We start from the raw sequence: 23,167 nt of genomic DNA on the forward strand, positions 1-23,167 counted from the left end.
GAGGTTCAGCTTGGAGAGAATGAAAACAGATGAAAAGAGATTAATTTGCTGTGCAGTGTCTCTACCTTGGTTCTGAAGAGTTTGTTTTATAGTGTTCGAAAGAAAAAATAAATATATATTTTTTAAATGTCATTGTGTGAATCCCAGTAAAAGCTTGGTTCTCACTACATTGTTTTACCAGTTCAAAACATAAAACCAGGATCAACGGAGGTAAGAAAATGAAATGTTTGCAGAGAAAAAATCAAAAGTTTATATAAACTACTGCTACTGCTACACATACTACTACTAATAAGGGATGTTTTGAATGTTTTCCATATGTTCATTGTTTAAGGCATATTTTCCAGTCGATGGGGTGGGGTGACCATCAATGGATGGGGACAAAATTGAAATTACATTAATACAAAACTGGTGTTTAAGTTCCTTATAAAGTAGAACAAGAGGGCTGGAAATTTTTACATAATGAAATGAATGAATATTTACAGGTGAGTGACAAGGTTAATGCACTTCCTGGTCCGCTGAGACTCAAAGAGGAGCAAAATGTCAATATTGTGTGGTCTGGGAGGTCAGGGACTTACTTCCCTTGTTTTATGCATCAATAAATTCGGTTCGAATTCTGTTTTGGTTTAGATATTTTAGTCTCCTGCTTATGTGAGTCTATGTATTCTGCCTTATCAAAATGACTCCTAAGCAAATTCCTCCCACTGCCAAAAACAGTAATACATTGAACAATTTCAAAGCTTAATGAGCTACAGTACTGTGTCTGGTTGTCTCATGCCTCTAATTACATAAATTAAATTCCATTAACCTTTTCGTAAAAATAAACAAATATGGACTGTCATGTCGTTGCAGTCCATTATTGTTGTACTGTCGTAAAACATAATGTAATACTAAGAGATTGAACTGTGCTGGAGATAGTGAATTATATTTACTGTAGCAAAGTTTGTTTAAAACCAAACAGCTGCCGGTGTCATTGCGGCTCATCTTTCCAGACACACACACACACGTAAACATACTTAGCTTCTTGTCCCCCTAGCAGTAAAGAGGTTAACGTTACTCCCAGCCTAATTAAAGGTCACCAGGCATCGGAAGATGCTGATTGAGGAACCCCCTTCTTGGCTGACCTTTTCCTTTTATCATTATCAATCACCCTCAGAGAACAGTTTCATTACACACAAAGAACCCTTATGATTTCAGATACCTCTGTGCCACCCTTATTCTCCAGCAACCCCCCACACACACACACACACACACACGCGCACTCCTTGACCTCCAAACAAGCGCTCATGTAAAGATGAATTGAATTATGTCTATCTATGTGTGTGGGCGCCCCTGCTTAAAAACAGATATTCAGCTGCAAAAAAATTGGGAACTTCTGAACGTAAATATAAAGATCACCTCCGTTGTTTGACTCCTCTACCTAGTGTATTTAATAAAAGGAGGAATGCTTTGTCAAAGGTATGACTCACAATAGTTTATTCAAAATGCTAATAAGCAAAGGACGCGAAACATAAATTAGATTGAACAAGAACCAAAACCGATTATGTGCTTTTTTCCTTATCAATATACTGTAATATCATTTGACTGTCTTTGCCTTTAGATTTACAGTAACATTACATGTTAAAAATGTAAAAGCCCAGGTTCTTGCCAGTTAAAGTTTTCCAATGTCCTAAAATGAATGGAAACATAGGGGAGAGTATTGGGGGCAATGTGACAGGGAGGAGCAAAAGTGTCACCTCTCTTTATTTTTAGGCTTATTTCTGAATTCTCCACAAATGATAAGTAAAAGCCCTGCTTTAAGTGCTTCATAATACCAAATACTGCTTCTTTGATTGCTAAATATTTGTAAGTGCGGTGAAATACTTTTATTCCTGTATTTCTTTCTTCATCTGATTCTGCACCTAAATTTAAAATTTTGCAATTATGGGTCTCTTAAAAAAACTAATTTTATAGAACAAAACAGCTCACAAAATCAAGAGTCAAGCACACAGGATTTTTTTTTTCAAGTCACATTAACAAAACGTTGAAAGGATTTGCTAAGAGACTCATTAAAGTTGCAACAACAGCCATTTGACAGCTGACGAGAACAAGGGAAATACAGAGCATGTTTCCTCAGATCCCACGAGCCCATTAAACTGCAATGTTTATTTCACCCGCTAACAAGACAAGTGGATCCAGGTTTTCTCTCTCAGTCAGATAGACAAAGAATAATTACAGGAGATGGCTCATTTCCGCCCCATCTATGCAATGCCTTACAGTATCATTCAGCATGTACTGTCTTCAAGTTTATTCACAAGGTCAAAAATTCCCCTCTCACCCCCCTCATTGTTTACGGGTCTTAACTTTGTGCTTTGTGTTCTGTAATTTGGCTTCACATTCGTTTCCAAGTAGGTTCCCCTAGCAACGCTTTCAAGTTCTGCGCACTGAAGCAAATAATTTAATCCTTCAACAACCTGTTAATATAGAACAGATTAATGATTAATAAGGATTCAGTCTTGAAATAGTAGCTTTCAGCATTTTCAGCAAAGCACAATACAGTAATGTGAACTATGTGGATTCTTCTAAAGAAAAGCAAATAAGCTTCACAAAATGTAGTGATTTTATACTAAAATAAATAGTTTGAAGAACTGCTTGCTCTGTCTCCCTTCCTATGTCTTCTTTACGACAATTTAATCAGCAATCAAAGATAGTGGCTCTCTGTTCACATTGAATCTTATTTTTAATTACTCAAAACCTGTAACATACTATGATATGTAATATTTTTGGACACCTAGTGTCTTGTAATGTTCTCAAATAATGAGTTAAAACATGGTTAATATGTATAATTGACTTACTGGAAGCCAAGGCTAAATAATGGATCAGTCTACAGTCCACTGTAATATACAGTGTATATTCCTACCAGTATGCCACAGGTGGGACTATAAATTAGGGTCCTTGAATGGGGGATTGTGGGTTCAATCCCAGGTAGGGTGATGCTGCAGTGCACGTGCGCCTTCTCTAAAGATTGCAGAATACTGACATTTGTTCTTCATTTTGATGTTCTCCTTTATATTTATTAATAGAGGGAAAATTATAGAAATAATCTTCAGGATTCCAGTCATATCCAAGTGTCATAATAATAGTTGGACCAAACATCTCAACTGTGATACAAGTTTTGGAAAAGTTTTAGATTCCTTCAAGAGGATATGTGAGGCAAGTTATAGACTCCAATTACATCTGCGCAGAAAACAGATGAAAGGCCGCTATTCAACACCTATAATCAGAGAAGAGGCTAACTGCCTTACAGCTGCTCTTAGATGTGTACAAATAGGTCCTACTGACATAAGCTAGATTTTTAACACTTTTCTTTTGCACTTTGTCATTACCCTTACCTTCTTTATTTCTTCTTTTGAACAAGGGCCAAAACACAGTTAAGTAATTACAAATTGTAGCCCTTTAAACAGTTACGAAGGCACCAGTTATATTAAAATTGTTAAATGTTCATTCAACAATCAATGTACACCCACTAATGTCTCTATTAATTATAACACAAACTAAAGACATAGACTGTATGGTGTATGGGACATTGTTTGATGTAGTTATTATCTGTCAAGGGGAGTTGTTAACATTCTTTAGTGATTAACAGATCTAAAGGGTCCTGTGGTTACACAATTCTCTACCAGCTATGTAGAAACTAGCAATTAGCACTTTCAGCTGTCAAACATGTAACTCAGATGTGCAGAAGCCACAAAAAGATTATAGCAAACACATGTATATAAGATATACAAGATAAACATATACGATAAGATCATTATAAGATAAGATCATTATCTTATCTTGTAATGTATATGAAAATGGAACAGTAAACATAAGCCATAGTGAAACTGAATCAGCTCATAAAACTCTTCTTTTCTTGCACCTACTCAGTTTTTGTAGTGATTCATTCATGTGCAAGTGTGAATGCGTGTGCATGTGGGAGTTTGTGTGCGAGTGTGTGTGTGAGTGTGAGTACATCTGCAAGTGCTTGTGTGAGTGCTTGTGCGAGTGTGTGTGCAAGTGTGAGTGTGTGTGCGAATGCAAGTGGATGTGCGAGTGGGACTGCGTGTGCGAGTGTGTGAGTGCCTGTGTGAGTCCGTGTGCGCAAATGGGTGTGCAAGTGTGAGTGCTTGTGCATGTGCAAGTGTGTGTGAGTGCGTGTGCAAGTGTATGTGAGTGTGAGTGCATGTGAGTGTACTGTGTGTGACTGTGTGTGAGTGATGAGTGTGTATAAGAGTGTGAGTGTTTGTGTGAGTGCGAGTGTGTGTGTGCATGAATGTGAGTGTGAATGTGTGTGCAAGTGTGTGCTTGTGTGAGTGCGGGTGCGTGTATAAGAACTTGTGCATGTGTGAGAGCGCATGTTACTTATCACTTAATAATACTTGATAAAGTAATACTCCAGTGCTAGAAATATACATACCGATGTCAGACTTCTTGGATGAATCCACACACCATTCAACTGCTGCAATTCCAAATCATATTTGCTTTGCATCCAATGGAATGGTCCCCCCTAGCATTTTCAGTTTTAATAGCCTCAGGGCAGATTTCTTAGATGTCACTAAGAAGTATTTCAGCATTGTTTCTACCTTTCTTGCTACTTTTCAGTCAACCACAAACGAACGAGAGGATTATTTCTAGTAGTGAAGTGGAACAAGTATTGGTTCCTCACCTTGTGCTTAAAGGGTTGCCAGTAAATGAGGAAATTAATGAATCAGGAGCAAATTCTGGTGTTTTATATCAAATGTTTCATTCCTCTACAAAGCACTTTAGGTTCCTTGTTGCTAAAACCTAATTGGCATTAAACACATCTTTTGTTCTGATCTGTGACATTTCAGGATTATTAGCATCCCCTTTTAAACCGACGGCTGGTTACCATATTGCCACTTGGAAAAAAATGACTGGTAACTGGAAGCTCCCCAGTCCACTTATTCTTTAAGGTCACCCTAAATTACCTGATATTTAATGATTAGAAACACAGTTGATTAATTAAGGGAATAATGTTTCAGTGAAGGCAACACTGGTCCTTGAAGGCTGAAGGGTTGTTCAATTTGTGTTCAAATGGACTCTTAATTACTTAATTGAACACATTGATTATAAAGCTTGTTGAAAGACCACATATTCTATCAATCCTGCTGGAGCAGGGCTCTCCAGAACCAGGGCTGAAAATGCCAAATTTACTTTTGGTGTACTGTACAGGTAGTGTTTATAGAAAGGTTTTGTTATCTTTCGTTAGTTTTGTCTGTAATAAATGCAAAATATATACTTTATTATAGTTCTTTATTGTATAAATATATCAGTCACTTATAGCTCACAACATTAAGGTACTGTATTTTTCAGTAATGCAGGAATAATCCCTGTTTTTTCTGGTGTACACTTAAAAAATAATAAAATACCAGAACAGACCCAATGCTGGAAGTGCTCAAAAGGGAAAGCAAAACATCCAATTCAGGGGTGGGGAGCTGGGGCCTATCCCATCAAGCAATGTGTGCAAAACATGATATACCCTGGACTGCATGCCAGTCCATAACAGTGTAGGCAAACACTCACACCAGGGCCAGTTTTCCCAGAATCCAATTAACATACAGGTGCTAGTAAGTCCTTAGACTGTGGAAGGAATGCACCTGTTAAAAACCCACGTGAACATGCAAAGAACATACAAACTCCACAAAGATAGTGCCCCAGATCTGGAAATTAATCCAGGGCCCCAGTGCTGTGAAGCAAACATCCTAATGCCTGCAAAACATTCTAGTTTTTGCAGTTTAAACTGTCTCTTTCTAGATCTTCAGTGAGACGTGGATTGTCTGTCTCCTGCCCATGTTCTTGTCATGGACACGGACTGAAATCCGTGTCGGGTCATGTAGTAGACCCTATGCGATGCGGTAAGAGCTGGAGAAAACAGGAGGCGTGGTAAAAAGGAATACACAGGGGTTTAATAGTGCACAAACAAATAGTGACAATCCGTGAGACAGTGAACGGGGAAGACAAAGAATGGGGTCCAAAGGCAGGTCAGGGCACAGTCCGAGAGTCCGTCATCAAGAAATCCATCCTGGGACGCCACAAGGTTAAAATCCGCGAGAGGAGGGAACACACGGAGATACAAAACATGGAGGTCCAGGGGTGACGGGGCGAGATCCTCCAGACCCCGGGCTCAGGAGGTGTCGGGGATGAGGCCTGTGCCCTCAGGAGACGGACTTAGGTTTCCTGGTGCCAGGCGGGCCTCGCGACATCCTTACCCTAATGATGAGCCCCGAGAACTGGAGGAGCTAGTCTTTAAATAATACACCTAAGAAGGTACACCTGGGGAGCTTAATCACAAGGACAATAACGTGAGTAGTGGAGCGCCCTCTAGGGAGGGATGTTGGGCGTGACAGTTCTGAGGTATCTTTTTGGCAGATCCTTTAATGTAGTTTTTTTGTAATCTTGTGACAAAGCCTAATACTTGTGCTAAGGAGAAAAAAGTAATTTCTCGAATAAACAAGCACTTGATGTACTTTTTCATATCCTTTCACTAAAGGCAATAATCATTATTTTTCTCAGATGAAGCATTACAAGATATTGGGTGACTCAGGGCTGTTATTTGTCTAGTGGTTCAGAAGAAAATGTGCTTGGGATCTGTTGTGAAAGACAAACAACACTAGAGAGACACATCTTGCCCTTAGTCATTTGACACAGACCATAATGACCAGACTGTTTTCTGTTCTTTGTGAAATACCACTCAGAAAAACAACAGCTGTCATGTCTGTAGTTTAATTTAAACGATTTGTTCAAGAAAACTAGGAGATTCATGAACACTCACCCCTGAAGACACATGTGTATGTTTTTTGCAGTTCTACAAATGGTGACTGTTTTATTTTTTGAAGCTGATTTTCAAAATGCTTCTCTTTACCAATACAATGCATTCCTAGCTGCATTATAAATATTCAATGGTACGATATAAGACTGATTTTAATGGGTATACAGAGGTAACCACACAATATTAAGAATTCAATGAATACATAAGTTGATCTACCTCCAGTATATTATTTTCCTCCATTTTTTTTAGAAGTTGAGCAACGAACATCCACATACAAATTCATGGAAATTAGTAAGAAGTAAGGCATACAATTTTGGTAACCAAACAATACCAAAACCTAGTAGGAATATGGCAAATTGAAGATCAAATGCTGTAATCCTGTGCACTATACTTGGATTGTAACATCACATAAGGCCATCATTTATAAGGACAGGCAGAACATATACATCTTATATTTCCTTTTGTTTTTTAATCTGTTTTGCCAACAGGCTGTGATACATTTAAATACTTGTGAGCACAGTCACTTGTTGATTTTGATTTTTTTTTAAATGTTACATGCACAAAAAACCTAGACCTAGAATTATCTTCTATATTGATAACGCATGATTAAAATTACCATTATTATTCTTGTTGTTCAGTAATTACATTTACTGTAATTGTTCACATTACAAACCTCCTGGAAGATTTGTTCTTTGTTGCATTTACACTTAAGCAGTGTTATCGTTGTCAAAATAACAGGCTTTTTGTGGAAAAAGATGAACATGTATTAATTGAATAATTAAATGCGGAAATTCATCACATCGACATCTCTTATGCCGAAGTGTAGTCAAATATAATTCCTTATAGGTACTCTTTTTGGATACGGAGTGTTCGGAATGGATTCAGAGTGAATGTTCTACATTAGAAATGACTTGAGCAAGATGTGTTGAACGATCTTCTCTCATTTGTTGCCTTTCTTCTCTTTCAGCAACGGAAATTTGAAATGAACAGCAAACATTAAATCATACGGACAGTCAGGGCTGCCCCCTACTGGAAGATAAGATAACATTAAGGTCAGAGCATGAAGACGCAAATCAAAACTGAACCAGATTGTTTTATTTATATGTAGTATTAAAACTATGATGATTAATAGGTCATGTAAAAATAGACTAAGTCTTTATTTTTTCAGACAACAGTAAATAGGCAATAGCAACAAGTGGTGTTTTTGTTTGTATTAGCTAAGATGTAAGAAGGTGTTAACCAAGGACACAGAGGACTACAGTGATCTGTGAATATCAAGATTATGCACAAAAATGTAACTTACACAATATAATGTTGAATGCTGAAGTGCGTTTTACCTTTCAAGTAAATAAACGTTGCTGTTTTCTTTTGAGATATGGTACCCAAAGCCATAACTGACCCTTGATCCCAGAGCTGTGAGTCAGCAGTACTAACCACTTCACAATCATGTTGTTCCTTTCTTAGTTCAGCTGATGAATATCAGAAGAATAAGAAAGAACATACAGTAAGAAGAATATACTTTTGACAGCTTGTCTCACCTCCCTAATCTAAGTCTATGATATATTTCGATACTGTATGTTTTATTTCTTTTCTAATCTAGGCTCATGTTGATTCTGAATTTATGACACATTACTACATTGAGCTTCTATACCCTAATCCAATTTACTGCACAGTACTGAACACGTATCTGTTAAATTCATTACATATACAGTATGATGGTATTTCTTGAAGTCCAGATATCCCTGAAAGGTACATGTATATGTCAATTATAGACAAAATGAAGTTTAATTTACTGACAATAATGTTTGATGACCAGAAAAAATGAATTTACCGATTTACAGAAAGCAGCACGTTATTATAAACATAAACAATGTTATTATTGTGCAGTTAAACTATAACCACCGTGTCTTCCTAGATTAACATTCCATAAACATGTATACATATTGCTGCATATAGAGTGGCATGAATTGAACAGTCTATAGTTTGCAGGTTCAAATCCAGGCTCTTTCATTGACTGACCTTGTTCTTGGCTACATAGCGCTGGCTTGATTAAACATGGATGGGAGGACATCCATGGTTCTAAGGCTGGAGCTAGCCATCTCTAAACCAGGAGAACCTGGCCATAGAACAGTGACTCCATTTCCCCCTGTTTCCTCAGATTTTAACTCTCAAGCTTAACTTTGTAAAACACCTACTGTATATACAGATATACTGTAGATAAAATATCAGAATTGTCTCAAAGCCCATTACGGTACATTCAGTTATAGAGGTTTTGGGGGCTATTTTGCTGCATGTGACATAATACACTATACTGTATGATACTAGTTATTAATTAGTCATTATGTCAATTTACAAGATAATGAATGTTTTGGGGGATGTTTATTTTGACAATTGTTTTCTCTGAGTAAATAAAATGATTTTACCATTGAATGTAAACATCAGAATTTTTAGTTCATCAGAATGAAATTTAATTTGTTGCTCTTACACTACATATACCTTAAACAAATGCAAAAAATAGATTTTCTTAAAAAATAAATTCTAATATCAAATAAAATAATACATATCCATTAATATGTTACTGAATTAAGCTATTTTTCCATGGAAGATCAAAGAACAATTGACAGTGCCCATTTTAATAACTTTCCAAAACTTTATTTTACATTTCAGGGTTTCAGGGTGGAAAGCAAAACATGATAATCAAAAACAAAACACAAAGCTTAATTTGTCCTATGGTGACATAATGTGTGACAAATAGAGTGTGAAATTGCAGAGGCTTTCTGTGTGGCGAATAATTGCTTTTCCGAACTGTGCCAAGGGGTCCAAGTATTTACAATAAATAAGTGGCAATCTCTTGGCAAAAGATTTCTGATGTCCAGCAGCTTTTAAGGTCACGAGGCACACACAGGGGATCTGAGCATCCGAGTTGAGCTTCTTCATATCACAAATTAAAAGAATATCGACATGATGTTGAAAAGGAAAATTTCATTCGTACATGTTGTGCTGTGCCTTTTGTTGGCTGAGCAGCTTCAAGGGCTGATTGAAGAGGAATTCAGTGGACATGAAGATGAGGACTTAAGCCAAGCCATCCTAGAGATGCTTCATATTAACAAGCTCTCAGTACCACAAAGGACCAAGCCTCACCCTTACATGAAATTAGTCTACAAGTTTCTTGACTCAAAGGATGCTAGTGTCTTCTCCAGCTCTGAGGGGACTCTGGTGCAGAGCTTTAGAAGCATACATGGTAGGTATTTTATTTTATTTTTTTCTTGATAAAGCATCCTATTGCATTATGAAGAAAATATGTGTTTGATCTTAAAAAACTTTCTTGTTTTTGTGTTGAATTTACAATTTGTACACTTTATTCTTTTTTTGCAGTGTTATTTAATTTTTAATACATGTATACCATGCCTCCTTTTCCTTCAGCTTTTCCTTCAGCTTCATAAGAAGTCTTTTTGTGAATTAGCCTGTGTAAATCCGTACAGTTCTGTATATCCCAAAGCATTTTGCTGACTGAAAATCAATTGAGGCAAAAGTAATTTGAACTCAACATAATTATCTGAGAACAAAAGACTGCATTACGAAAGAGAGAAACTAAAATCCATAAAAAGATCATTTGAAAGAGTACATGTACTGTACAGTGTATGTCCTCTTGTGGCAATAGTTTAACACATACTGTAACTCATCAAAATTTCCCTATAACAGGATGAAGTTTGAACCCTTTGCATGAGTTTCACAATAACTTTCCTCTGTCTTTTTTTAGATTTAAAATATAGAACTCCTGGCTGGATCTGGTTCAATGTATCCCACCTGAAACCCTCTATGGCCATAGCTGAACTAGTACTTCTTCGCAAAACACTCCATCCACAGCCCCTGAGTGTCAGCATTGCTGTGCACAGCATCTTCTGTAATGCAGACCACCTGACTGTCAGCAACCCCATAGAGGAAAAGGTGCTGTCCCTGGATGAGCCCCCTCCATCTGGGTTCGATGTTTTCAACGTCTCATCCGCGTTGGTCCACAGGGTGGATGACGTGGTGGGATTTCAGTTTCGTTACACAGATGAGAGCGGGAGTTTGGTCTTACATGAGGCCTTGACACAGAGCCTGTATTGCCTCAACTCCAGCTCACAAAATGAGCCTCTGCTCGTCGTCTACCAGGCGCAGCTGGGCAGCGCTCAAGGAGCTCCCTGGGTTCCTGACCGCTTGCAGAGACAGCGCTGCAACGCTGCCAGGAAACGACAGCTACTTCAGCTGCTGGCCACACAGACCTACTCTCCGCAGCACTGCAGACTTCACCAGCGCTACATTGACTTCCACTCTGTCAGTCTGGACTACTGGATATTACAACCTCCTGGGTTTCATGCAACCTTTTGCAGGTAACTGTACTGAAAAGGCCATTAGTAGTACAGCAGGAGTTTAAAACATATTACATCAGCAAACAAATTAGAAATGGATTTTTAAATCATATACCACATAATCCATTCCAGGACTTAAAGCAAAATCTGTGCAAATTACTTTCACCTGTTTTTTTGTTCTGCAGTATTTATTGTGATCATCATTTTATAACAATATAATGAAGCCAAACAAAGTCTTAGCTCATCAGAATTGTTTGTCCCTGTAATATATTACAGTATATAGGGACTCATGGTCTGTCCTGTTATGTTGGTTAAGTTTGGTTAACGTAAATGATTAAAGAAACATGTCTCAGTGGGAGAAATGCTAAAGGGATAAAGGGATAAACACTTAGTGATGAAGCAGCACGAAAATAAGGAAAGGCCCCATTCCTAGGCATTAGGAGGCTTTCCAAACAAATCAGTGACAGTGTTTTCACAAACAAATGGGGAACTGAGTTCCCATAAGTGAACTGCATGTGGGTGGTCAAAGAGCACAGAGCAAAGGAATGGTAGAAAGGGTGTTGTTCAGTACACTCAGTAGGTGAGAGAACCCAGGAGACAAGAGGGAACAGAACTTGTCACAAAACATGATGTAACAGAAGAAAAAAAGATACCTGCATAGTACAGAGAGAGGTGTTTTGAATCGCTTGGTGAGAAGAACGATAATCATCAGGAGATGATGCTCCCTGGTAAAACAGAGAATATGGAGAAAGAAGAAAACTATTCAAATGGTGCAAATAGACCGTATACAAGCTCACTTCCCACTACCATACACTGAGGAGATTAGTCTGTCACAACTAATTTAGTTCTAATGTGATTCACAGTGAGATATCTGTAGTATTAGTGATGATTACTGACCCATAGTTCAAATATCTCAGAGCTTGTTATGTCGTAAAGCCAGTAAAACATTATTTGTTTTACAGAGGCCGATACTTCACAAATGTGGAAATCAATGATGCCTCTTTATTTTGCACACAGAATATAAGAACTGTTAACACTCTTCCTCCCTGCCCTGCAAAAATACAATAAACTGACCATAAGACTTAAATATGTTGTTACTTCATGTTTTTTAAATGATGCTTTGTTGCCCCACTGTCTTAAAAAATATTCATATAAAATAAGCTCTCAGAGTAAAACTATTTCCCATTACACCATAAAATGTCCAAACTGGGAATATGAGGTGACACTGAGGTGCCTGACTGAAGTGACTATTGTCAGAGGTGTGACTATTCAGTAGCTCATTAACAAAACCGTCCTGTTGTTCAAAACAGTGGGGTGTTCATCATGGTATCTTGGGTAAATTTTATTTTTGTCTTGCACAATCTGGCATAGCTTTAATTTAATTGATAATGTAATTTCACAATTTTTCACTTGATCTGCTGTTCGCATATAATAAGTGCAATATGTCTCCCGAGAGACGGCTGCACCTCAGTGGTGGGTGAAGTGGACTCTGTCCTATATGTGTGATACATTGGAATTCTTTGGGATGAAAAGTTCCATAGAAATGTAGGCAATTATTTATATATATAATGTTTTTCTGAATTAAAAAGCCTAAAAGATTATTTGCATCAGAAATGCACCCTTGTTATATACTGTATTTAGAAAACAGTGCTAGTCTACATGAAATTATTTCTTCTAAAAGTTATTTTTTGTTTTGGAATCATGACATTGGTACTGGCTTAATCAAATGTTCTCACGGTTATTGTTTCTGATTTGTTTTTTCTTATTAAGTACAGTATGTGAGACTAAATACAGATTCTAATTGCTTTTGATTGTATTCTATATCACTTTGTCTGCAAAGATATCTGGAGACAGTAGAAGAGGATGTTTTCTCTCTAGATTATTCCAGCACCAAATTCTCAGCCAGTGATTACATCAATAATTAACCTTCCAGGAACTGTGTGTGCTACTGTTGGATCCAAAGTGATTTTGATGGACAGATTAAATGTGTTCATAAGCATAAAGATCTGAAATAAGCTACATAAGCATGTTAACTGAGACAGTTTTCCATGCCTTTCAGGGGTATCTGTCATGTTCCAACATCAATTCAACATGCTGAGGAAAACACAAAGAAGAGATATAAAGGAAATGAAACAGCTAGTAGGTGGGTAGTTTTGAAGTAGGTTTTAATTTAGGATTAACAGCTTTCACAAACACTGTCTGATAAGGGAGAAAAAAAAATCATAACATCTCATAACATCTAATTTTTACATTACATACTGTACAGTATGTGTAATCATAAAATACCAAGCTACTCTATTGCCACTAAAACATGCAGTGAAAAATTTTCTATTTTTTTCCTTTCAGGCCTGTCTGTATCCCACAAAAGTTATCATCACTGACTGTGATGTACAGAAATGACAGAGGTGACGTCATCATTAAGATCCTCAAGGATATGAAAGCCGAAAACTGTGTCTGCCAGACAAATACTCATTATTAAATACAATAATGGCTGCAATAGTGTGCAATAATTATTACAATAATAATAGCTTGCATGTAGGAACATTGTTTTAAACTGTAAATCACTCTCTGCCACAGTTGTTTTTTAAATCTATATAGATATATATTGTCACGAACAGTTCTTTCTGGGCCCTATGCAGACGACACGATCCGGAATTGTGAGGTAACACTGGGGAAAAAGTCATGCAGAGGTTATGGAGACAGGGGGCGTGTCCAAGGGGTGCAGGTATCTAGGGGGAGTGAGTCCGGGGCGAACGATCTAAGAGAAAATCCAAATGTGTAATCCAAGACAGAAGCAAAGTCCAAGGCCAGGAGATCCATTCAGAGGATTAAAACCATGAACCGGGTCGGGGCCGGCGAAGGGAGGGGAATCAGGAACAGAAGGTTAAGAGCATAACGGAGCCAGACGCAGCAGGACCCCCGGCTCTCATGAAGCGGAATTCAATGAGGAACACCGAATGATGTCAGTGTCTGGCTTTTAAGGGAGAACAGAAATAAGAAGCAGGTGCAGGTAATGGGGCTAAACAAGGAAGGGCTGGAGCGCCCTTAAGAGGAGGATTAGCGATCGTGACATATATAGCCCATCATCTATGATCCAGAATGGGAGATTCTATGTTACTAGCCGACTGTGACCAGAATTCCCTCTGTGGAGGAAAGTGATTGGTTGAGCACCACCTGGGGTAGAGTTGAGATTATCAGCCAATGTTACCTCACCTTCTGGTGAGACAGTAACTCCTGTGGCTGCCTGGGCACCTGCAGTGACCTCAATAAGGGATTTGTCACTCTTCCAATAGGCCATAACTGCTGAAGATTGATTCAGAGTTTAAATTTGAAAAGGGATCCAGCTATCACTATCAACAGCTTATTGTTCTGCTCATACAGTAAGTGATATTCACTGCACCTCCCTAATATAAAGTGATGGAGATAATGCAAGATGTTAGGAGGAGATTGCAACAGGAGGCATTTTTCTCTTCAGTCAAAACCATTCCTAGTGAAATACTGTAACTGCTGTGAAAAAGCGATGGGTGATAATTCAGCAAAATACTTGATTTTCATCTCAGTTATATCTGGACATTAATCACTCCAGGAACACTCTGATAAAAATAAAAACAAATCACACAGTTCTTATAAGACCTAAACTGAACCATAAATCCGAAACTAAACCTTATATATTTTATATAACAAGGATAATTTCCTTACTTATTCTTCATTTACATGTAAAAACTGTATGTCTTCGAGGAAATTTTACTTCCTGCCCATTTACAGTGTTTGATTTGTTGTGCTATTGTATAACCAATCATAATGAACCTTATAATGCCCCTTGAACCGCGTTGTTTCTTTGACTTTGTCTCCCAGTTCTGGTAAAGCTTTCTCATCCCACAAGGGCTATTCTGAGATCTGCTGCTCTGTACATAAAACATGTTACTAAGACACATCTTTTCTTTACATCTTGATTTAATAGATGGTGTAGAGAAAGCCAAATGAATATTGTAAAAAGGGCTGTTGGCTGTTAATTAGGAAACATGAAGGAGGCAGCACAAAAGTCAGGAGTGTAGGTGTGTGTCAGGTGTAGGCAAACTTTTGTTAATAGGAAGTTGCAATGAGCAGGGAAATCTGAAGATGTCAGTTGTAAATTCAAGACATCATGTAACACATTTTAACAATGTTCTGATAACACTTTCTTTTCCAGATCGCAGCTACGCATGTCACTTCCCAGATCAGTGTTTGAGCACACAAAAAAGAGACAGGGTGTTTGATTGTCTTGCTATAGACAGCCTGATTGTGTACTACAAAAAAACAAACCACTCTCATGTGACAAAACATTCAGTGCAAGTATTGCTGCCTGAATTCTCGCATGTACTGTGTGTGTATGGTTTCCCACAAATTATATTTAAATGCTTGACTTGATGTGTCAGTGTTTGTGTGTGTCTTTACTGTATATAATCACATTATTATGCCTCCACTGGACTTGATCTTTGGATCGTTGCCTCAACTGAATCTTTGACAGGTGACAGAAGGGCACCAGAAGATGGCCCTATTCACTTAGAGGACAGCAGATGTGTGATGGAAGCAAAAACAGAGCCAGGTATATTATATACTGTATATACCAACAGGCTTTAAATAACCTGTGCCCTGAAGTGAGCTTTCATATCAAATGCACTCATGGAAGGCTAAGTATGTTGTGGCTCCTGGTTGTAATATACATTAATCCTGTTACAAGTGAAAGGTTACCAAGTTTGCTGACACCATTTTCATCCACATGGTCTCAGTGTTAATTTGTCAGTAATTACTTTCATTAACCGTTGTTAATGCCTTAGAGGAATTCAATTTAAAATATTCTATTGGCCTTGGATGGCACACTACAATAGTGGTAAATTCTTTAAAAGAAATTTGCACAAAATTTGGAAGGGAAAAACGAAGAAGAAAAATAGATGTATTAAATTATATTGTTCAGATGACCATATATGTCTTTCTTTATTTCTTTATTTTTTTTTACACAGTTAATTACATTGGTGTTACACTGACATCTAAGCAATATCATAGTTTAAACGAGCACTGTTAAGTTACATCAGTAGACTAATACACTGTGTGGTGCCTCCGGGGGAAAGTTTATGTAAATGAAAGAAGTACTCACACCATTCTTTTCTTTCCTGAGTTTCATGGTGTTTCTTTCTCCAACTATCTTCCAAATACAGTCCGTAATCCGTTACCTTAATCCTGATCCGATCCAAGTTCCAAAAATCCGTAATAAAGCCAATCCGCGATCCAAAAACCATAAACGTTTTCTCCTTTCAGTAGTCCGTTATTCTTTAGTCCGATCTTTAAAATACTGTACGCCTCTTTCCTCTGTTTTCCTCCAAACCGCATTCACCTTATCGGCTTCCGCCCTGTTCACTTCCTCCGGGGCACTTATTTCGGTTCCTGATGCGGCTCAGCTGTGTCTCATTGTTTCTCAGGGTAGACCCTTTCCATATACAGGTCAGCTGATTCTTTTTGAAAGCCATTTCGCTAAGGTCCATATCTAGTATTTTAAGTAGGTCATTCCGAAAATACCTGTAATGAATTACCCTTCCCCTGGTCATCTTACATACCCTCCCCCTGAGATTCTGTCCATTTTACCTTTTCAGAACAGCTTGTTTTTGTCAAGTCATGCAGAGGTGCGGCAATGGAGGCAAATCCTGGAATGAAGCAGTGATAATAACTTGCCAGTCCCAAAAATGTTCGTATCTGCTTTTTCGTAGATGGCTTAGGCCAGTTTTTGATTAACTGTACCTTTCGATCTTGAGGCATAATCATTCCCCTCCCAATCGTATAGACGAGATAATTGGCTTCCTGGGCCCCCAGGCAACATTTATTGGGATTGGCTGTTAATCCTGCTACTCGTAAAGCTCCTGTTACTGCTTCCAGGTGTTGTAGGTGTTGTTCCCAGGTCGTACTATGGATCACAACATCATCTAAGTAGGCGGCCGCAAAATCACGATATGGTCTAAGTATTGGGTCCATTAATCGTTGAAAAGTAGCTGGGGCTCCGTGTAAACCAAACGGTAGGACCCGATACTGGTACAGCCCCTCATGGGTGGCAAAAGCGGTATTGGCTTTAGCTTCTTCAGCCAGGTACACCTGCCAATACCCCTTCATAAGATTCAGCATACTGATATATCGGCATTACCTAATCGCTCAATTAACTCATCGATACGAGGCATAGGGTATGCATCAAACAACGAGATCTCGTTTAACCTTTTGAAATTATTACAGAATCTAATAGTCCCGTCCGGCTTTGGTATCAAAACTATAGGACTAGCCCACTCGCTATGGGATTCCTCTATTATTCCCATACTTAAAATTTTTTCTACCTCTTCTTTAATTAATTTCCTTTTGGCTTCCGGTATTCGACAGGGAGGCAATCTTACCCTTTTCCCTGGTTCTGTAATAATCTTATGCTGGATGAAGTGAGTTCGACCCAGTGTCCTTGAAAAAACATTTTTGTTCTGCGATAGGAATTCTTGTAATTCTTGGTCCCCCATGGTTACAGCACCTGTTTCTTCTTCCAAAGGGTCAGGGGAGAAGTGGGTGAGCAGTACTTCTGCTCCATGCCGTTTTTTAAATAAATTGACATGGTAGATTTGGTGCGGATGCCGTTTGTCATGTCACTTGACTTTGTAGTTGACTGGACCCACCTTTTCAACCACCTCCCTGCCAGGAAGCCAGGAATTTACATTCTGGGGTTGGAACCAATACTAAAACTTTGTCCCCAGGCTGAAATTCTCGTACAATTGCTCCCCTATTGTAAATCTACTTTTGCTGGGCCTGGGCTTTTTCCAGGTTTTCTTTCACAATGGGCACAACAATGTTGATTCTTTCTCTCATTTGTTCGACATGTTCGATGACAGTCTGGAAAAGTGAAGGCTGATGATCCCAAGATTCTTTAACCAGATCTAAGGCCACGTGGTCTCCGAGCGTATAGTAACTCAAAGGGAGAAAACCCGGTCGAGGCCTGCGGTACTTCTCGAATCGCAAACATTAGATAAGGGAGCAGTGGATCCCAATTTTTACCATCTTTCTGCATGGCCTTCCTCAGCAGGCCTTTGATGGTCTTATCAATACGTTCCACCAGTCCATCTGTTTGTGGGTGATATACCGAGGTTCTGATCTGATGAATTCCCAATAGTTTACTTAAGTCTTGCATGACTTTGGACATAAAAGTAGTTCCCTGATCTGTTAAGATCTCCTTGGGGATTCCCACCCTAGAAAAAACCTGTACTAGCTCCCTAGCTATATTTTGGCGGTGGCGGCTCTCAGGGGAATGGCTTCGGGGTACCTTGTGGCGTAGTCCACTATTACCAGTATATACTGATGTCCTTTGGCGGTTCTGATCAGGGGTCCCACCAAATCCATCCCAATCCGTTCAAACGGAGTTTCAATAATTGGGAGAGGAATCAAAGGATTCCTATAATAAGGTTGTGGGGCAGTTTTCTGACATTCTGGGCATTCCCGACAATATTTCTCGATGGCTTTATATATACCTGGCCAAAAGAAGCGAGCGAGCAGTCTCTCGGTTGTCTTTTTCACCCCCAGGTGTCCTCCCAGGAGGTGGCTATGGGCCAAGTTGAGGAGTTTCGACTGGTAGGCCCGTGGAATCAGATGTTGTTCTACTTCTTCTTGATCTCTCCTCTGCACCTGATTTAGGAGGTTGTTCTTCACCATGAAATATGGGTAACTCAGGGCACCCTTGGTATTACACAGCCTCCCCTTTATTTTCCTCACGTGTCCCCAAGCATGTCTCAAATTTCCATCTTCCAACTGGGCCGTCCCAAACCTACCTCGATGTTCTGGTGTCTCCCAGTCCGGTATATCCAAACCCAGGAATTAATCTCCTAGTTCGGGGCCTTCTTCCTGCAGGTCGGCTTCTCCTGGGGTGTCTACAGCATTGTTGACAGGGTCTCCAGTACCCAGGAGGGGACTTTGCCTAGCTGACTGAACATTACTCCAAATTTGGAGGAAGTAGGGACAGTCTCTTCCCAACACCACCAGGTAAGGTAATTGGTCCACCACCCCGACCGTTGATTTATGTTCCCCTTTCCGTAGTGATGTTAATTTCTGCAGAGGGATACCTCTTTGAATCCCCGTGAATGCAAGTAATAGGGATCTCCTCTATGCCCCTGATTTCCGTTTCTTCAGGTAGTACTATAGGGATCACCAGGGTCACCATACTTCCCGAGTCTAGCAAGGCCTCGACAGGTCCTTCCCCTATCTTAATTTTAGTAACGTGGGGTTCCTCACAGGTCGGAACATTCGCCGTGAGGTAGTCACACCTTGCTTCCTCTCTGGTGTCCTCTTGCCTGGGTTCAGACCGGCTAGGACAGTGGCTGGCTACATGCCCCACTTCATGACAATTATAACATTGACAGATTGCTCCCCCTTGCGGTGGCCTCGGTTCTGACCTGTCTTGAAGGGATTTCTTAAATTGGGGCGGACCCCGATAATTACTGTACTTTGGTAACCGATACTTCATTTCAGTTTCTGAACTCTTGGGGTTCTTCTCTCCTCTTTTTGAACTTCCCCCTTTTCTTCCCCCATCAAGGCCGCAGTGGCATGCTGTCTGTCCACTAAGTCAATTGCCTGGTCCAGTGTCTGGGGATCCTCATCACTCACGTTTCTTTTCAGATGAACAGGCAGAGTCCTCACAAAGTGATCCAACACCACCCTTTCTACCACCTGTCCTGGGTTTAATTCTTCAAATATCTGAGACCTCGTGGGCTTGTCCATTTCGTATCTCCAATTGTGAAACCGGACCACTCGTATTGCCATTGTTACCCCCAGTCTTGCCTAAATCTCCCTTTTCAGAGTCTCATAATTCTCTGCATCTTCTTCTTTTAAGTCATAATAGGCCTTTTGAGCTTCTCCAATTAAATAAGGGGCTACTCTCCCGGCCCATCGCTCTTTGGGCCATGCATTTCGAGAGGCAGTTCTTTCAAAGGTGGTTAAATACGCTTCCACATCATCAAGCTCTGTCATCTTTTGTAGCGTAATTTGTTCAGCCTGAATGGTGTCTCTCCTCGCTACTGGGGCCTGCCGGATTTCTTCCCTCAATCGGTGCAATTCTTCCCGTACTAATTTCTGCTCCTCTATAATTCGTTCGTTAGTTTCGCTTTGAATTTGATTCGCCTCCCGCTGCGCTTGGATAGCTTCTTGCTGTCCTTTTAAAGCCTGAAATTGGGTGAGGGTGGCCTGGGACAATTGCTGTATTAATAGTTCCATTGTTTTTCTCCACATGTGCAAAGCGAAACCCACTCCCACACACACAAAAAAAACGTACTTTCTTCGATTCTCAAACCCGAGTGGGAGCTGCCCGCATCCTCCATCGATTGTGGTGCCTCCGGGGGAAAGTTTATGTAAATGAAAGAAGTACTCACACCACACTTTTCTTTCCTGAGTTTCGTGGCGTGTTTTCCTCCAACTATCTTCCAAATACAGTCCGTAATCCGTTCCCTTAATCCTGATCCGATCCGAGTTCCAAAAGTCTGTAATAAAGCCAATCCGTGATGTATCCTTAACCAGTGTCCGCACAAAAATCATAAACCTTTTCTCCTTTCAGTAGTCCGTTATTCATTAGTCTGATCTTTAACATACACCTCTTTCCTCTCTTTTCCTCCAAACCGCATTCACCTTATCGGCTTACGCCCTGTTCACTGCCTCCGGAACACTTATATTTCGGTTCCTGATGCGGCTCAGCTGTGTCTCATTGTTTCTCAGGGTAGACCCTTTCCATATACAGGTCAGCTGATTCTTTTTGGCAGCCATTTTGCTAAGGTTCATATCTAATATTTTAAGTAGGTCATTCCGAAAATACCTGTTATGAATGACCGTTCCCCTGGTCATTTTACAACTGACAACCCAATTTACGTGGCATACATACAGTGCCTTGCGAAAGTATTCGGCCCCCTTGAACTTTTCAACCTTTTGCCACATTTCAGGCTTCAAACATAAAGATATAATTTTTTTATTTTATGTGAAGAATCACCAACAAGTGGGACACAATTGTGAAGTGGAACGAAATCTATTGGATTTTTGAAACTTTTTTAACTAATAAAAAAATGAAAAGTGGGGCGTGCAAAATTATTCGGCCCCCTTGCGTTAATACTTTGTAGAGCCACCTTTTGCTGCGATTACAGCTGCAAGTCGCTTGGGGTATGTCTCTATCAGTTTTGCACATCGAGAGACTGAAATTCTTGCCCATTCTTCCTTGCAAAACAGCTCGAGCTCAGTGAGGTTGGATGGAGAGCGTTTGTGAACAGCAGTTTTCAGCTCTTTCCACAGATTCTCGATTGGATTCAGGTCTGGACTTTGACTTGGCCATTCAAACACCTGGATACGTTTATTTGTGAACCATTCCTTTGTAGATTTTGCTGTATGTTTGGGATCATTGTCTTGTTGGAAGATAAATCTCCGTCTCAGTTTCAGGTCTTTTGCAGACTCCAACAGGTTTTCATCCAGAATGGTCCTGTATTTGGCTGCATCCATCTTCCCCTCAATTTTAACCATCTTCCCTGTCCCTGCTGAAGAAAAGCAGGCCCAAACCATGATGCTGCCACCACCATGTTTGACAGTGGGGATGGTGTGTTGAGGGTGATGAGCTGTGTTGCTTTTACGTCAAACATATCGTTTTGCATTGTGGCCAAAAAGTTCGATTTTGGTTTCATCTGACCAGAGCACCTTCTTCCACATGTTTGGGGTGTCTCCCAGGTGGCTTGTGGCAAACTTTAGACGAGACTTTTTATGGATATCTTTGAGAAATGGCTTTCTTCTTGCCACTCTTCCATAAAGGCCAGATTTGTGCAGTGTAAGACTGATTGTTGTCCTATGGACAGACTCTCCCACCTCAGCTGTAGTTCTCTGCAGTTCATCCAGAGTGATCATGGGCCTCTTGGCTGCATCTCTGATCAGTCTTCTCCTTGTCTGAGCTGAAAGTTTAGAGGGACGGCCAGGTCTTGGTAGATTTGCAGTGGTCTGATACTCCTTCCATTTCAAGATGATCGCTTGCACAGTGCTCCTTGGGATGTTTGAAGCTTGGGAAATCTTTTTGTATCCAAATCCGGCTTTAAACTTCTCCACAACAGTATTACGGACCTGCCTGGTGTGTTCCTTGCTCTCTGCGCTTTCAACAGAACCTTGAGACTATCACAGAGCAGGTGCATTTATACAGAGACTTGATTACACACAGGTGGATTCTATTTATCACCATCAGTCATTTAGGACAACATTGGATCATTCAGAGATCCTCGCTGAACTTCTGGAGTGAGTTTGCTGCACTGAAAGTAAAGGGGCCGAATAATTTTGCACGCCCCACTTTTCATTTTTTTATTAGTTAAAAAAGTTTCAAAAATCCAATAGATTTCGTTCCACTTCACAATTGTGTCCCACTTGTTGGTGATTCTTCACATAAAATAAAAAATGTATATCTTTATGTTTGAAGCCTGAAATGTGGCAAAAGGTTGAAAAGTTCAAGGGGGCCGAATACTTTCGCAAGGCACTGTAACTTACATTCTACATTTAGATCATTACAATCAGTGGTATCCAAGAACATAGTGACCATCTTCATCATCTCACAAAAAGAACCTCAGTACTACAAAAATTTGTGGCTGTGTCACCTTAAGTGCACTTGATTACTCAAGCTTTTGTCTCCTTGGGGTTGGTGCTAATCCCTTGAGATTTGGACCTGCTGCTTTTGTGTAATAAAGCCTTCGACGGTTAGAATAGGATTAAAGCTCATCTTCTGTTAATAATAATACGAGTAAATAGAAACTCTTGTTTTTCTCTCTTTGGTCAAACCCTGAGAGCTGGACAGTTGCTGTCTTCCCATGGTATCTATGCCCAAAAGGTATCAGGCCCAAGCAATTCTGTTTTTTTTATATTTCCATTCCTTCAGCCTTGTGCTGTAACCCTTCCATCCTGCTTTGCTGTGCCCTTTTATGGAACTGGCTTCTGTTCACATGCAGATTAACCTTCAGAC

General features: G+C 39.7%; 1 protein-coding gene across 1 annotated transcript; it reads left to right on the forward strand.

The window, feature by feature from the left end:
- Positions 1–9,677: 9,677 nt before the first annotated feature.
- Positions 9,678–15,552, forward strand: LOC102685653 (bone morphogenetic protein 2-A). Its single transcript, XM_015344959.2, has 4 exons — positions 9,678–10,046; positions 10,566–11,178; positions 13,217–13,300; positions 13,504–15,552. The coding sequence occupies exons 1-4, from the start codon at positions 9,767–9,769 to the stop codon at positions 13,634–13,636; spliced, it is 1,110 nt and encodes a 369-aa protein (XP_015200445.1). The 5' UTR covers positions 9,678–9,766; the 3' UTR covers positions 13,637–15,552.
- Positions 15,553–23,167: the final 7,615 nt, after the last annotated feature.

The sequence above is a fragment of the Lepisosteus oculatus genome, chromosome 1 (genome assembly GCF_040954835.1).
Source record: "Lepisosteus oculatus isolate fLepOcu1 chromosome 1, fLepOcu1.hap2, whole genome shotgun sequence".
Classification (NCBI taxonomy): domain Eukaryota; kingdom Metazoa; phylum Chordata; class Actinopteri; order Semionotiformes; family Lepisosteidae; genus Lepisosteus; species Lepisosteus oculatus.